This window comes from Eurytemora carolleeae, unplaced genomic scaffold (genome assembly GCF_000591075.1).
Source record: "Eurytemora carolleeae unplaced genomic scaffold, Eaff_2.0 scaffold1265, whole genome shotgun sequence".
Taxonomy (NCBI): domain Eukaryota; kingdom Metazoa; phylum Arthropoda; class Copepoda; order Calanoida; family Temoridae; genus Eurytemora; species Eurytemora carolleeae.
In genome coordinates, this window is record NW_019397150.1 from 14,163 (window position 1) to 32,292 (window position 18,130).

The following is an 18,130-nucleotide window of genomic DNA, read 5'->3' on the forward strand; positions in this document are numbered from 1 at the left end:
CAGAAAGATTTTCAGTTAAATATAAAAAGATAAACATAAAAACAAAAATAAATAATAAATAAATAAATAAATAAAACATTTTTGTTAATAATTTATACACGTTACAACGAACTTACTGAATGTATTTCGAAGTTATTTCGAACATTTTCTTCGAAATTATTATCAGAATGTTCAAGATATTGAACTTTGTGAGACAAACAATCTGTTCAAAATGTCGAAGAAAGTTTTCATAATTTCGAAGAAATTGTTTGTAACTTCGAAATGGTTTCGACAACTCGATATTACAAGCAATATGTTAGGGTCTGTTCTAACACTACACCAGTACAGAATAATGACATATTTAATAAATTGATTGATTGATTGATTAAATTGGTTATTTCGATTTATTTTGCATAAAATCAGTCTGATTATATTGTCTCCTTATCTTCCACTGTTTTCGGTGGATCTTCCCGGTATGTCAGATCATTGAGATAATAAACATTAATCTAATTGTCCTATAACATTAATCTAATTGTCCTATAACATTAATCTAATTGTCCTATAACATTAATTCATCTAAATTTAACTTGTTTTGAAAAAAAATAAATTTTAAATTTTTGACAAAATCTATTTGAAAAAAAGCAATAAAACATGCTCTTGCGTTACCTAGGCAAAAGGTTACCCCAGGCAAAATGTTACAAGGCAAACTTCTACGCAAAATGTTACAAGGCAAACTTCTAAACAAAATGTTACAAGGCAAACTTCTACGCAAAAAATTAACCACAGCAAAACTGAACTAGGCAAAAAGTTATCATGGCAAAACTGAACTAGGCAAAAAGTTACCACAGCAAAACTGAACTAGGCAAAAAGTTACCACGGCAAAACTGAACTAGGCAAAAAGTTACCACAGCAAAACTAAACTAGGCAAACAGCTACCACGGCAAAACTAAACTAGGCAAAAAGTTACCACGGCAAAACTGAACTAGGCAAAAAAATACCACGGCAAAACTGAACTAGGCAAAAAGTTACCACAGCAAAACTAAACTAGGCAAACAGCTACCACGGCAAAACTAAACTAGGCAAAAAGTTACCACGGCAAAACTGAACTAGGCAAAATTTTACAAGGCAAAATTTGATTAGGCAGTTTGTGACTAGGCAAAATGTTGCTGAGCCGACTCTTTAATTACTTAATTTAATTTAATTTTGCTACCATTTTGGGGTTACCACTCGGAAGAGAGATCCTTTTCTTCCTTTTTAAGGATGGACGTGTTCTTAGGACATATTATTTGTTGCAGTAATTAATGTTTTTAAATTCTCACCAATCAGGAGATGCCGCGCAGTCGACATTGTAGTTCCAATCACAGACGCGGTATTTCTGGTTGAAACTGGTTTCATCTCCGCACATGTAGGGGATTCGTCTTCCATCTTCATCACAGAGATGAAATATCTAAACAAAATTATTTAGAAAGTAATCAAAATGTTTTTAGGGATACAAATATATTTATTACGAGCAGCAGATTATAGAAAGGAGAAAAATGACATGTGAAATTATCTTAATTCTGAATTTACTAATTGCTAAACAGGTACACTTGAAACGTACATGATATCTATCATCTTCTTCTCTTCAAAAATTTATATTTTCATTTGCGGTTCTCTGTTTCAGATAATTGAACACGCCTAAAGCTATAAAAACGACAATATCTTCCACGTATTGATAAGATTATGGTTTAAAGTGGAACCGTTTGGAATCATGCAAACAAACCCCTCTGTAAATACCTTTTCCACCTATAAGGTTGTTTTAACTGATATATGTTTAAAAGAAATCAGGGAACATGTTTTATATGTAAAAAATAAAAATTACAAAATCCTTTGACATATTTATTCCCATGTCTACTGGTTATCACTGTATTAATTTATTTTCTTTCATACCATAAAACCCGAGGTCTGCGTAGAACCCAATTTATTTACTCACCATACAGTCAGACTCCAGGTCTGCGTAGAAACCAATTTATTAATTCACCATACAGTCAAACTCCAGGTCTGCGTAGAACCCTATTTATTTACTCACCATAAGGTCAAACTCCAGGTCTGCGTAGAACCCTATTTATTTACTCACCATACAGTCAAACTCCAGGTCTGCGTAGAACCCTATTTATTTACTCTCCATACAGTCAAACTCCAGGTGTGCGTAGAACCCTATTTATTTACTCACCATACAGTCAAACTCCAGGCCTGCGTAGAACCCAATTTATTAACTCACCATACAGTCAAACTCCAGGTCTGCGTAGAATATTTACTCACCATACAATCAAACTCCAAGCCTGCATTTTCAATTTATTAACTCACCATACAGTCAAACTCCAGGTCTGCGTAGAACCCAATTTATTAACTCACCAAACAGTCAAACTCCAGGTCTGCATAGAACTTAATTTATTTACTCACCATACAGTCAAACTCCAGGTCTGCAAAGAACTTAATTTATTTACTCACCATACAGTCAAACTCCAGGTCTGCATAGAACTTAATTTATTTACTCATCATACAGTCAAACTCCATGCCTGTGTTTTCAATGTATTAACTCACCATACAGTCAAACTCCAGGTCTGCGTAAAACCCTATTGGACGGTCTGTGCAGTCAAAAGTAAATGTAACATTCGGCATATCAGCCCATCGACGCTCCTGAAAATCAGATGAAATTTCAATTATTCTATATTCATTTGGCCTGTCAGTTTGTTGTCTGCGTATTTCTAAAAGTTTCCAGCAAAAGGAGGAAATCGTTTCACGAAAATCGCATTATTGTGAAAAAATTTCATTGCACCGAAAAATTCGCATTTTTTCGCATTTCTTTCGATGAAAATAACGAAATTTTGCTAAAAAGTTAGCGAAATACGAAAGAAAATTTTCGCTTCTTTTCGCATAGTTTTTGCGGGAAAGTCTATTTATTACTGGTCAGAATTTGAAAAAATTGCCTCAGAATATTTTTTTTAAGGCGAACGTAAAAAGTCCAATTAGAACTTTCATTGTATTTTAAGTTGTTAGGCATGGATTAGATATCTTACATCTCATGTTTTAGATCAAATAAACAATAAACAAAAAAAGAGGTTAAGTCAAGTATTAAAAAAAAACATTGAACATAAATAAAGGACAACGACAAACCGTTTGATCAATTTAAAAAAAGATATATCAATTTTTTTCTTTGTGAATTTAAGCCGAATTTGATAGTTCATTTAAAGATTACTCAAAGACTGCAAAATTTTTCTTGGAACACTCTGTATTTTAAAGAAATAACAAATTATTAAAAGTCATAACGTAACGTTATTTTAATTTGAACTCCTCAGAAAAAAAAAGAAATCCAGAAGTATTTTAAATCTTGGGATCAAGCATTGATCTCCATTTTGTGTTTTCCTCTTTGTTATCCTGTGGTGGTTATAACACTGCAAGGATAACTTTAATTCAGGGATTAAGCTTTGATTCTTAATTCAAAAGTGCCCTCATTGGATATCAAGATCGAGCGTTAAAGATTAAGGATCCTTTTTCTACTATTAAGATATCAATGTCTAATCTAATCCCATTTTTTAAAACGTTTTTCATAATAAAAAAATAATGAATAAACGAGAGTTATTTACTTTGCTTAAATATGGCCTCTAAAGTCTAAATGCAAAGAATAAATATTGTATGACAAATGGAAAATTTGCTAGATCCTGATCAGATTATACAAAACTGCAATTCCGATATATTTGTAACCCAACCTCACATGGTTTCAATAGTTTCGTAACAATGCTTGATTTGTACAATTTATCAAATAAAATAAACAATGCCAACGGATAAGAAATATAGTGTCCAGTGCCGGTTTAAGGGAAGGGGAATATAAAATTTAGGAGAACAAGAAGAGAGAACAGGCAACTTCAAGCCTTTTCATTTTGATAAATATAGATAGATAGAGCTCGTGAGTTTTAGAACCCAAAAAGGTCTATGGAGTGATTTTTAAGAAAAGATAAAAAATTTTTAGGTTTAATAGTCTAAACCCGTTGAACAATTTGCTAGACAAAATTCTGGGTTAAACTGAGCTGGGAACCTTAGAATGGTGCATATCGAGATAATTGCTTAATCCTCTGTTTTTGCTAATCTCAAGACTAACATAATCTTGAGATTATGTTAGTCTCGAGATTAAATATTTAAATCAACAAATTGGATTCCAGGAACGTCAGATGTGTTCGTTTTCTTGATTGGAAGGGCCTTCACTCAATTAATCACCCATTTATTTATGAATGCAATAGTTAAAATTGGTGAAAAAAGAATCTCAAACGTAGTATTTTTCTTAACCGCTTGATTTTCAAAATGGCCGACAACATATTCTTTATTTGTTAGAAATTCCGGAATTCTCTCATTGGATAAAATTTATTTTCAAGGCTGTCATTGGTCAATACACTCTACGAACTATATTACTGCACTCTCATTGGTGAAAACAATGTACGGATATCCAAAGCGAGAGAAAAAGAGTGGATTAAGGACTAAAATTAAAAGCTTCCACAGTGGATATTCGGAGTTGGGATTAAAGGTTATCCATTCTAAAGTTCCCAGCTCTTTTGACAGAAACTCGACATTTTTAACAAAACAAATCTGTAGCGACCAGATATCGTATTCCACAGGAAGATGAAATGCGGGAACATGAAAGTACAAATTCGCAATCCAATGTGTTATTTTCTAAACTTTGATTGCAAGTTTAATTCCTCCAAATATGGTGATCCATTACTCGCCATTATTCAAGTACAAATATATTTCAGACAAAAAGCTAGGACGGGGGCGTACAATTCAACCAAACAAGGTGTAGGCAGCACAATGCAGACCTTAAACCATTCGGTTTTCTTCCAAACTAGCTTGGGAACCCAGTGTCCAAATCTTAAGATGGGGTATCGTTATGAAAACCAGTTTTGAAACCCGGGTTTCACGAATGGGGTTAGGCAGTTTTGTGGATATAATATCAATATTTTTATTATGAAATATTATTTCATTTAGTTTCTTCATATAAGACCCCAAAAAGGTATAACTTGGCAGTTTCGTTCAACGATACTCTTTTAAATTTCGGGCTCAGCGTTGCACAGGGGTGTCAAAGTCCCATCGTTTACTCGGCTTTGTCGTAAATTATGTTTTAAGCAGTTTAAAGTGGACCCAATTATTTTAGAATCTTAAAACCAAACTAAGAACATTTCTGTGGGTCTTCCGAGTTCCTCCTGGAAACATTTATCCGACTATATGTACCGATGGCGAAGATGTCGAGTATAAAATTTGATGCAAATCGGTCCAGAAGTTCCTGAGTTATGATCAGTCAAACAAACAGACAGACAAACAGAGATTACAGCTTTAAATATGTAGATAACGGGGCTAGCAACTTTACTCTATATATATGAAATAGAATAAACTAAAAGAAAATGAAAGAAGAAGAAAGAAGAAAATAAGAATTAATATAATTAGAATGAAAATAAAGAAATTTAAAAGAAAAAAAGGAAAAGACAGAATTAAGGATGGCGAAAGAAAGGAAAAGAATTAAGGAAATGAAAGGATAATTCCATCATTTGTTGTTGGTTACTGTTGATTTTCTGTCTAATATCGGTGAGAATCAAGAATCGTCTTTGGAAGCAGGGACCGTCAGTATCGACGATCGGTGTTGTATTGTCTGATCGTCCGAATAACACTGGTGATTTCTGGAGATCGTACAAGATGGTGATGATCGTTTGCTTCTGCAGAGTAAACAGCCATCAGGCCTAGGATATAACCATCATTATTTTCTTTAAAAAACTACAGTGGTAAGCAATTAAATTAATATTATGAAGACAATTTTTTATTTCAATTTTGATTTATTTTAAGCTGCTAAACATCATGGAAGCACATAAACATAGAAATCAAAAGAAGCTGTTAATAAAAAAAGCTTTTCTTTGAGTACTTGTAACCTTGTAATTCGAAAAAAGCTTGTTCACAATCAAAACTTGAATACAAAAGTTGTCTTCATTTTATTGAAATAATCGCCTACCAATGTATATTTTGATCAATTGTTAAATATCCTAATTTTCAAATTTATTATCACAACTACGCAATTCTACCGCTAAAATATGTTCCTATAAGTATTGTTTTCTCTATTTAGCTTTAGTTATGTTTGTTTATCACAAAAATGGGTGTTTAATGAGAAATTTGATAAAGCTACGAATATTCATATATTATTATTACAATATTATTATTATTGTTATTATCATTACTTCTATTTCAATGCAAAAAAAACGCTATTTCTCCAATAGATATATCTATAATATCTAAAGAAAAAATTATAGTAAGCTATATCGCACATAGTGTGCGATTTAGCTAACTCTAATGTCCTCGTTTAATGCGATAGCGTTTTATTTTGCAGTGCATCATCATAATTATGTATTTAGTTAGATGGTTCGGCTAGATCACTTAAAGGGAGTTTTCGCGAAAAAGGAAAGAGGGTATTGGCTTACTAACGTCGAATCGAATTCGATGGTGATCACTACTAATCTTACATCTATCTGTTGCGTCTATAAGGAGAAAAGGGGTTAAGAACGACTCATACCGAAAAACGTAGAATCTATATAGATTTAATAAATTTCAATATTCCACTTGAAGATTGTAAATAATTAAATTTGAAACTAATCCATCAGATATTATAAACTGTAAATATCGAATATAATATATATATAGTTTATATTTCATAATATTCTTTTATTCTTTGAACATACGATATACTTTAAACGGAAAATTTGTTGGTCGCCATGGGGTTCTCTCCCATCAAAGAATTGAATTCGACATATATAGGTTGTTATATCTGAATAATTAATTTTAAATTCAATTATATGATACACATTCTGAGGGAAATAATGCAAATTGTGAATATGTATGGGTTCTACATTATTCGGTATGAGTCGTTTTTAACCTTTTTTTATAGACGCAGCATTAAGAAATACGATGTGTAGCACTAAAACCATCGAATTCGATTCGATGTTAGCCAATCCCCCCTTTCATTTTCGCGAACACTCCCTTTAACTAATCAAATAAAATTACCAATTGATAAAACTTTCTCAAACGAACTATCGTTCTTGTCAACGAGTGTCATGTATGTCGGAATTACTTGTTTATTATATAATATTAGCTGAAAAGGACCCGGCGTTGCCCATGGGGAAAAAATAATAATTTAAAAAAATCTATTTTATTTATATCTCACCTATTAAAAGAATTAGAGATGAGCTGTGAGATGATATTTGATGAGTGAAACCTGTAAAAGGATTTGAGTCTTTGCCACACATTCAGTTTTTGTAAAACCTATATCTTTGCAACCTTATGATGTAAACCTTTGATATTTCAAACTTGCATTATTTGATCTAACAGAATTCAAAGTTTGAAATATCAAAGGTCTACGACATTGGCTTGCAACGATATTGAATTTAGAAAATCAGAGTTTGTGGCAAAAACTCAATTCCTTTATAATAAAATGTCTTAACCTATTTTTCATTTTGTACTTTTCTTAAACCTTCAAATTATTGAAAATGTTAATAAGGATTAGGCAAAGAACTACAGAAATTAAAAGATGTATTTTATCCCTTGAACACCTACAAAGGAATTGAGTTTTTGCCACAAACTAAAAATTTCTAAGCCCTATATCTTTGCAACCTGATAAAGTAAACCTTTGATATTTCAAACTAAGATTACTTTATATAACAAAATTCATAGTTTGAAATATCTATGGTCTATTTCAGTGGATTGCAATGATATTTGATATTGGGATTAGAAAATTTGGATTTGCTAAAAGAACTCAGTTCCTTTGTACTAAATTGTCTAAACCCAAGGGTGAAATGCAAGGAAAGTTAATTGCGGTCGTGTATACATGCGTACATATTGAAACCTGTTTGGGCGGAATTTGTAAACAAGAATAGATGCATCAGTGTTCGTTTAGTATCCGAGGAGGTTAAAAAAATTAAAATTTGATAATTTTGATAATTCACATAATAGTTTCCTACGACCAGAATATTTCATTAATTTTTTTTCCGTGAAAGATGTAAACCATCATCCCATGTCAGGCTTTGACATCAGTCTTGTGTTTACATTAACGCCCAGAGACAGTACACTGCAATACAAAAGATGTGTACACTTCTGAAATAACTTTCCTTGCATTACATTCTTGTCTAAACCTATTCTTTATTTTGTACTTTTGTTAACCCTATTCCTGCTGGGGGACCTGGTTTTTAAGTACCCCATTAAAAAAATTATTAAAAATATCAATAAGGCATTATAATAAAAAAAATTTATATTTTTTTCTTGAAGAAGGTTAAAAATAAATCGCATGGATTCAGGGCTGGTATAAATCATTCAAGTCTGATATAAGTAAAACATTTTGATATCAAATCCTAGTTTTTAATACATTAATAATATCTACAAAACAATATATTACGGAACTGTAAAGTGTAAATACATTAATTATATCTACAAAAATTTTTTTTTATCGAAATTTTAATTATTTGTTAACTATCGGTGTCAATACGAACACAAGCTATTAATCAAGCTCTAAATGCCACACAAGCCTTACTTCCCACCAGGGATAAAAAGGATTAAGTAAGTAAATAAGTAAATGACACACAGGGACACAAGCCTAGCTATCAAACAAGCTATTGATCGAGCTGTAAATGCCACACAGGGACACAAGCGTAGCTATCAAACAAGCTCTTAATCAATCTATACCAAATACAGAGGTATGATTTTAGCCTGTATGATTCAATGAGGACACAGTTAGCTATCAAACAAGCTTGTAATCGATCTCTACCAAATCCCGAGGTACCATCTCAGCCACAATGTTTCAACAGGGACTCAATTACTCTACACTGTAATCTAAGCAAAGTTTCTATGTTAACAAAGGTATATTTCTACAATTTAGATTAGAATTGGGTCCTTAACAGCGTAATTACAAGTTAGGCCCTGTTATATATAACGTAGATAAGCAATCACAATAAGCATGGTATGACAGATTTATATATATCTAAATACATTGAATGGCTTAATTGCAATACATGATTTATGAATTTACTAATGTTACATTTAGATACAGGAGGGTAAGAGAGTGTTGAAAAATAAGGCTATCTATCCCTGATTTTCTACACTTAAGCCACTCCACAGTTTTTCTTGCTTTGTCTCGATCCTTCTATATCTACTGCAAATATCGAGTTCACCAACTCCCTTACTATACGTGCAAGGTCCAATGATTCCTGGATAACAGGAGTTTGTCTTCTTTCCACTTCCATGCAGTTGCATTGTCCTTACAGGCATTTGATACCATATCCGCATCATTTAGGTTGATCCAAGTCTTGGCCATTGTCCTCTAGCTCCTCATAGGATACAAACCGAATATCTCCTGACTCCTTTTGATCCCTTCCCAACATCTTAACTTGAATTCTCCTTGTTGCTGATTTCTCTATCGTATCCATGTTGATGTCTGGTTCTAGAATGATATAGAATGATGCGTTACTGATTCCATCGCTCCATACTCTTCACCAAAGCCAGTAGTTCTCCCTTCATAGTTTCCCCTCCTGCCCCAGCAACTGATAAAAGCTCCACTCCTTCCTGTATTTGAGACAGTAAACCACCAAGATTCAAAACAGACCAGTCCGTGGTGAGAATAAAAGGCTCCATGGAGTCAAAATCTGGATATCCATTGATCTATCCTGCTGTGAACTCTGTTTTCATCTTCTCCATGTCTTCTGACTACTCAAATTTCAATGCCTCATTGTGTTCATGAGGTTTGTCAAAGCTGAGTACCTAGAAATAAAACTCCTACAATATCCTTGTGAATTTGAGGAATGAGGACATCTCCTTGCAGCTAGTGGGGCATGGCCATTTCTGTATGTTCTTCATATAATCCTCAAACATCTGCACATCATCTTTACTCACTTTATGTCCTAGATACTCTTGGCCTTCTTTGACTGTATCTTAATCCCTTCTTGAATATGAGCTTGTACTACCTACCTCAGGTGTTCCAAATGTCCCCAATGATCCATTGAATTCAACAGTATTTTGTCCAGGTAACTCAACCAGTACTCTGAAGGTAGATGAGCCGTAGCCAGATCCAGCATCCTTGAGTATACACTGCCTGGATTACACAAGCCGAAATGCATGAGTATGTATGTGTTGATGAATGCTGTACAATTTCTACTGCTTTCCTCAATTTGTACACAGTGGTACGTGACACAAGCATCAGTTGGCGGGAAAATTGTGGCACCTTTTAACTTCTGTAAATTCTCTTGAATGTTTGTTAATAGATAAGCATCCTTCACTGTTGCAGAATTAAAAAGCCTTAGATCTGTCACCAATCTTGTCCTTCCATCCTTCTTCTTGACTGGAACTTATAATCAAGCCCAAGGGCTATTAACCGGTTCAATGGCTCCCTGCTCAGTCTACTCGTCTATCTACTCTTCTGGTAGCATGGATTCTACAAAACCCTCTCCCCTCTAATCTCCTTCTACTCTGACTTTCAATAATTTTGCGCTTCCTGAAGGAATGAATACTTTCTCTCCTGAGCACAGTTTCCTCTCCCTTACTTCTGGTTCCTGTATTGCTTCCAGTTCTGGTATTGCTTCTGGTTCCTGTATTACTTCTGTTTCTGCTATATGGTCAACAGTCTGATGTTTGGTCTCTGCTTTCCAGCAAGAAGGGATTACTTGCACATACTTCTTTCCTGCTTTGTCTGTTCTCTTTCCCGACTTATAATTCTTACAATTTTCAATTGATGACAAATGACAGTTGACAGTTGACCGGCGTAGTGGAAACACCTGCTCCAGATCCTAACCTGACACACATAAATACAACAGTTATGGCTAATATTGAAGATATTGCAAGACTATTGGAATCAACAAAAGTGGATATAATCAGTGAACTGGATATCAAACTTCAACCAATGAGGAATGATATATTGTACCTCAGATCTGAATTCCAAGCTCTCGCTGGAAAAGTCAATGTTTTAGAATCCATGAATCCTGCCCACTCCAAAAGTACACACCCTGCTCAAACCATCCAGACTACTTCCCTACTGCAAGTGATCAGTGACTCCAGAAGAAAGCTTGGTTTCTCTCCACTCTCTCTGGAGTCCCTCAACAGCCCAGATAATGCTGACATTAATAATATCTACANCTATGATATTCTATGATATATATGTTTCTCTTATGATATGTATGTTTCTCTTATGATATGTATGCTTCTTCTATGATATGTATGTTTTTCCTATAATATATATGTTTCTCCTATGATATGCATGTTTCTCTTATGATATGTATGTTTCTCTTATAATATGTATGTTTCTCCTATAATATGCTTGCTTTTTTCTTGATATGTATGTTTCTTCTATGATATATATGTTTCTCCTATGATATGTATGTTTCTCTTATGATATGTATGTTTCTCTTATGATATGTATGTTTTCTCTTATGAAATGTATGTTTCTCCTTTAAAATGCATGTTTCTTCCATGAAATGTATGTTTCTCCTATGATATGTATGTTTCTCCTATGATATGTATGTTTCTTCTATGATATGTTTGTTTCTCTTATGATATGAATGTTTCTTCTATGATATTCTATGATATATATGTTTCTCTTATGATATGTATGTTTCTCTTATGATATGTATGCTTCTTCTATGATATGTATGTTTTTCCTATAATATATATGTTTCTCCTATGATATGCATGTTTCTCTTATGATATGTATGTTTCTCTTATAATATGTATGTTTCTCCTATAATATGCTTGCTTTTTTCTTGATATGTATGTTTCTTCTATGATATATATGTTTCTCCTATGATATGTATGTTTCTCTTATGATATGTATGTTTTCTCTTATGATATGTATGTTTCTCCTTTAAAATGCATGTTTCTTCCATGAAATGTATGTTTCTTATGATATGTGTGTTTCTCTTATGATATGTATGTTTTTCCTATTATATGTATGTTTCTCCTATGATATGTATGTTTCTCTTATGATATGTATGTTTCTCCTATGATATGTAAGTTTCTCTTATGATATGTATGTTTCTCCTATGATATGTATGTTTCTCCTTTAAAATGCATGTTTCTTCCATGAAATGTATGTTTCTCCTATGATATATATTTTTCTCCTATGATATGTATGTTTCTCTTATGATATGTATGTTTCTATGATATGTATGTTTCTCTTATGATATGTATGTTTCTCCTATGATATGTATGTTTCTCCTATGATAAGTATGTTTCTCCTATGATATGTATGTTTCTCCTATGATATGTATGTTTCTCCTTTGATATGTATGTTTCTCATATAATATGCATATTTCTCCTATAATATGTATGTTTCTCCTACAGTATGCATGTTTCTGCATGTTTCTTCCATGATATGTATGTTTCTCTTATAATGTTTAACAAAATTATAATTCTGTTTTATTGTTAATATTTTTATCGTTTTCAACATTTGATGTATGATGTATTAAAAGTTACGTAGGCCATTCAAAACCAGCAATAAAAAATCAACAAAATTATTTTGAACCATTTACCTGAGTTTATTGATTGCAACATGATGCACTTAGTTCACAGTTCTTTATTTTCTTTATAGTGCACACAAGGGTTTATTCAGTCAAGTTTTTCCTTGTCTAAAATATCTTCTTCTTTGAAACGTTTTTGTTTTGAAGGGTCTAGGCTGGTTCTTGTACATACAGAGGATACTCTTTATTTGCTCGAGTTTCTATAGTGTCTGGGCGCACGAATAGTTTGTGGGGAAAGATTTGCGCGCTTCATCCGCGCATTCCAACATTCCAGCAGTCTTTCACGCGCCCAACTATGTGCTTTACTGATGCGAGGGAGGAGGGGGTGTTAAGCATGTAAAAATATCTGCAAAACCTTTATAATTACAAAGATTTCAGAAAACTAGCAATCTTAGGTAATCTTAACCCTATTTCAACTAAATTCTAATGTGCACAAAAATATATGCAAAATTTACATAACCTAAATGTGTATTTAAGAAAAGCTAAAATTGTGAAAATTCCCTTTAAAGGCGTCTGTGCAAAAATGTCTTAGTGGAAATTGTGTAATATGCTTCCTTTTGTTTTAAAGGCTTTTGTTCTTTTGTTGAAATCCGATGACCGGAAATAGGTACAAATATAGATTTAGTCTGGTAAATGCACAGTGACCCACCTCACAATTAGAATAGGTTTCAACAAGAGAGGTAGAGAAAAATCATCGGGGAATTATTTTTCGATTCTATTTTTCAATTTGAATAATTCAATTTCGTAAAGCATTTTTTCTAACATATATCATAATGATTTATGTCACCTCTTTATGGTGTTACAATCGTTTTCTTGTTGCGGTTTTTTTACAGTTTGTATTGTGTCCTGCCATGCCCCCTCCCTCCCATCCACCCAATTCTTTGAAACACTCTGTAATCTGTATACCTTGTTAAGATTAAATTTAGATTGTGCAGTAACTGAAACCAAGCTTCAAGGGGCAATACGAGACAAAATTACAGCATGTAAAATGATGAAAAACAAGAATAAAGTATAAAATGTTGTCAAACGTCGTTCAATCTATATATCTAATTTTTTCAAGTAATCTGTAAGTTTTGTTAAAATAACAATCATTGATTAAACTTTGCAACGTTTTAGAACTTTTGCCATGGGAAATAAAAATGTAGAATTTTATAAAAATATGATTTTTTAACCTAAACCCTGTAAAAATCTAGATTATTTGCTTATGACATAGTTTTGAGTTGTTGAATACTAATAGTTCTCTTAACCCTATTCCTCCATTCCGTCTGGGTCCTTCAAGTGTTACAAATCTAGATCATTTAATTTATTATTTATTGGGGGCCGGTATGGGAATTGATATACAGGACTTTATAAGTAAACTAACTTTATTCTCATGCATTTTATGCATCCAAGAACACTTCCTTTTAAATTCTTGGGACCGGAAACACAGCAATACTAACAAACTAAAGAAATATTTTGGTGAAACTAATGATATATATTATGTGTTTACAACAGAATGTAAAAATGTTCTGCTAGTTGGTGACAATAAATTGTAATTTTTCTAGACCTACACAATTTGTGCAAAGTAACAGTGATATGGATTCGTAAATTGAATTAGTAATTTTACATCGAAATATTTTATTAGTTTAGTGCTAGAAACGTAAAGTTGAAAATAAATCAGATTTAATGTTTTTCAAATGAATTAATACTACAAAACTATTCTAACAGTTTTCTCGCAGAAAACATATTTTGACGTTAAATCTAAGAAAAGGTTGGTAAGTTAGTAATTTTTTTTAATATTTAGTTAAAGTTCAATTAACATCATGTGTTTAATCTTTTATGAAACTTTCACAAGTAGTAATAGTTATTGTCAGAGATAAGAGAGTTACAGAGATCGATTATCAGCTAAATTATGCGATATTTTCCACATTATGTTCTATTGTGTACAAGTACTATACACGACCAATCAGCAAACATCTGTATTCAGGGATATTTAAGGATCCTTTGGTTTCAAAACACAAAATCTTCAAAAAAAGACAGAATTCATAAATGTTATGTTTCATGTTTAAATTTGGAGTATACATTTCTTTAAAAATTGTAAAACTTAACTCCTGAATGGGTATTATGTTCAACGAGTGGCCGTGAGGTGGCACTTAATAACCTATCGTAAAAACGTAGCATGTCGTGCCGGGTCAACTTAGGCCTACATAGCCCACCCTGTGAAAGAAGATAAGCAGTCTGTGTAGTCTGTGGTTATTATTAAAAGTTAAAAGATAGTAACAATATAAAAATCGTTTTTGAAAACAATTTTTCACTAATTTATATCTGTTGGATCCTGAGGTTCCAGAATTTGAATCTCTCGCCATTATTGCTAGCTGCTCTAGCACCCTGTCGACCTGTAACATCCCTTCAACCTACAAATACTCGCCATATCTGTAGGAAGGGCGGGACTGAAAAGGACGACATTTGGATTAAAAATGAAGGCGCTAAAAAATAAAAACCTTACCCGGTCAAAATTGACCGTCTCGTCACTAATTGGTTAAATGTCTGATCAACGATGTGAAAAAATGTCGTTTTCTGACTCTAAAACTGTTGATTTCTTTGAGTTTCTTCATTGTTTCTCACAAGCATTAAATGCGAAATTCACTTTCGCCGAGAAACCGCAAATAAAAAAGCAGTTTAAAGAAACAAAATCATGAATATCTAATTCACAATTGATTACACAAAGCTTACTAGGGTAACGTTTAAATCGGGCAATGCCATCTTGGCATAAAAAGCCACTTGAAATTACGCTTACAGTCCCTTTAAAGTTTATGATGTATGCATATACAAAGTTTCTAAGAAAGAGGGTGGAAAAGAGAAAGGGGGGGGAGATGGTATATTTGTAAAATGCACAACCTTCATATTTTCATTCATTATGCAGAGTGTAGTATAGTTTCAACCTTTTAGCCCTTTATATAGTTGGATAGTTGGATAGTTGGATAGTTGGATAGTTGGATAGTTGGATAGTTGGATAGTTGGATTGTTAGATAGTTGAGTATTGGACTCCTTGTATGTAGTAGGACTACCTATATGTATTGGACTCCATGTATGTAGTAGGACTACCTATATGTATTAGGACTCCCTGTATGTATTATGACGCTCTGTACGTATGATGACTCCCTGTATGTAACAGGACGCCCTGTTAGTGTTAGGACTATAATTTACATCCCTGTAATCTTTTTGCACTCACTGTAATCGGTAAATACTGCCTGTATTCAGTATGTAGTATGTATTTCCTGTAATCTGTATGAACTCCCTGTAATCTCTATGAACTCCCTGTAATCTGTATGTACTCCATTTAATCTGTATGTACTCCCTGTTATCTTATGTACTCCATTTAATCTGTATGTACTCCATTCAATCTGTTTGTACTCCCTGTAATCTGTATATACTGCCTGTGATCTGTATGAACTGCCTGTGATCTGTATGAACTCCTTGTAATCTGTTTGTACTCCATGTAATCTTTATTTACTCCATGCAATCTGTATGTACTCCCTGTAATCTGTATGTGCTCCATGGTAATCTGTATGTACTCCCTGTAATCTGTATGCACTCCATGTTATCTGTATGTACTCCCTGTAATCTCTATGTACTCCCTGTAATCTGTATATACTGCCTGTGATCTGTATGAACTCCCTGTAATCTGTATGTACTTCATGTAATCTGTATTTACTCCATGCAATCTTTATGTACTCCCTGTAATCTGTATGTGCTCCATGGTAATCTATATGTACTCCCTGTAATCTGCATGNCAAAATATGCTCTACCTTTTTGTGCTTTTAAAACTTCGTCCAGATTTGGACAATTTTTATTTTTAATTTCATAAATTGAAATCTGAACGAAATTCTTAATATCTTCAGTAATATTTAAAGCACAAAAATGGCAGACCAACTTTGGAAATGTCAGAAGTAGGGTTTTCAGTCGCAAAAATTTTGCGCAATTTTTGCGGAAGAAAGAAAATTTTTGGTTTTTTTGCCCTACATTTTGCGCGAAAATATAGCATTTTGCGTAATCACTCTCAAACTTCATTTCGCGCAAAATTGCACTAACCCGCTTTTTCTTTATTCAGTTTTGCGGAACATATTCATATTAAAAGGTTAATTAAAGGTGTAAACTGTATACACTAATTGTCTAACAGATTGCACTTTTTGGCATATAATTGTTATGCTTAAAAAGAGAACTGATTACTTGCCTAAAACTCTATTTTGCAACATGAATATTTTAAAAATGTATATGTATAATCCTAGAAGAACAGGATAAATGATTTGTGATGTAAAACCAAAGACCACTTGAGACACTTTCAAAATTGAGGCTGTATTAAAATTTGATAACTCAGGGTTGTCTATATCTCAGTGGACGTAAGTCTTTGGTATTTTAACCATTTGCATTCGACAAGAAGTAGTCAACATTTGAATTTTATCAAAGATTGCCACCACACAAAGATCCATACATCTAAATAAAACCATGCATCCATTTTCAATTTTCAATTTTCAATTTTCTAATTTCTGTTTCATTAATTTTAGTCCCTCAATTTAAAGTTTTTTTAAAATAAAAGTAACTAATTCACAGTAGCATAATCATAATTTTGTTTATATGTAAATTTTTGTATAAACCTTCAGTTGTTGGATTCTATGCTAAAACTTGACTGAAACTCTCAATTTTGGTCAATTTGCTTAAAATATTTTTTTTTGCGTAGAAATTTACATTTTGCGCATATTACACAATTAAAAAAATAACGCAAAAACCGCATAACTTTTAGTGCTTTATACGCAAAAGATGCGAAAAATTCGCAAAAAAATTAGCCCCAAAAGAATGGTCATTTCGTGGAAACCCTAGACTCAGAACTAGGGGAATTTTGTAGTTATTGTTGCATGAATCTTGTTTAAGTAGATTGACGACTTAATGTCGCAATTTATTTCAAAGATTAACGACGACCTCTAGTCGTCTCTCTCGCGGAACACCCTGTACATGCATAAAGTACATGTAGCTGGTAATTATACTGTACGAATGTTGACCATTGAAACGCATAATTCAAGGTTAGTATCCGACAGTGCGGACTGTGCTCGTAGTTTGTGCAAGCAAGAGAACATAGCAGAAGTATAGACAAGGGACCAATATCTTTAACAATAGAACTTTTAATAAAGTTTGTTTTAAATAGAGGAACAATAAGGAAGGAAGGGGGGGGGGTAAATCATAGTTTAATTAATATTTATTACTTCCTCCCCATCTTTAGCTGTAGGGCCGGGTACAAGTATGTATACATGCTAAGAATGTTGGAGATGATAAAAACTATGCTTCTGTATTCAAGTGTTCAAGTGTTAAGCACAGACATGATTAAGATTAACAACATGGGGGAGTATATATAAGAGGATGGGAGTAAATATACAGAGGAGGGGAGTATACATTCAGAGGATGGGAGTAAATATACAGAGGAGGGGAGTATATTTTCAGAGGATGGGAGTAAATATACAGAGGAGGGGAGTATACATGTAGAGGATGGGAGTAAATATACAGAGGAGGGGAGTATACATTCAGAGGATGGGAGTAAATATACAGAGGAGGGGAGTATA

The 18,130-nt window shown here is 33.1% G+C and overlaps 1 protein-coding gene across 1 annotated transcript; it reads right to left on the minus strand.

Annotated features, from left to right (window-relative positions):
• Nucleotides 1-364: 364 nt before the first annotated feature.
• LOC111712351 (uncharacterized) lies at nt 365-12,807 on the minus strand. Its single transcript, XM_023486932.1, has 6 exons — nt 12,552-12,807; nt 7,211-7,261; nt 5,695-5,741; nt 2,563-2,658; nt 1,298-1,426; nt 365-476 (listed from the first exon to the last, which is right to left on the minus strand). The coding sequence occupies exons 1-6, from the start codon at nt 12,571-12,573 to the stop codon at nt 408-410; spliced, it is 414 nt and encodes a 137-aa protein (XP_023342700.1). The 5' UTR covers nt 12,574-12,807; the 3' UTR covers nt 365-407.
• Nucleotides 12,808-18,130: the final 5,323 nt, after the last annotated feature.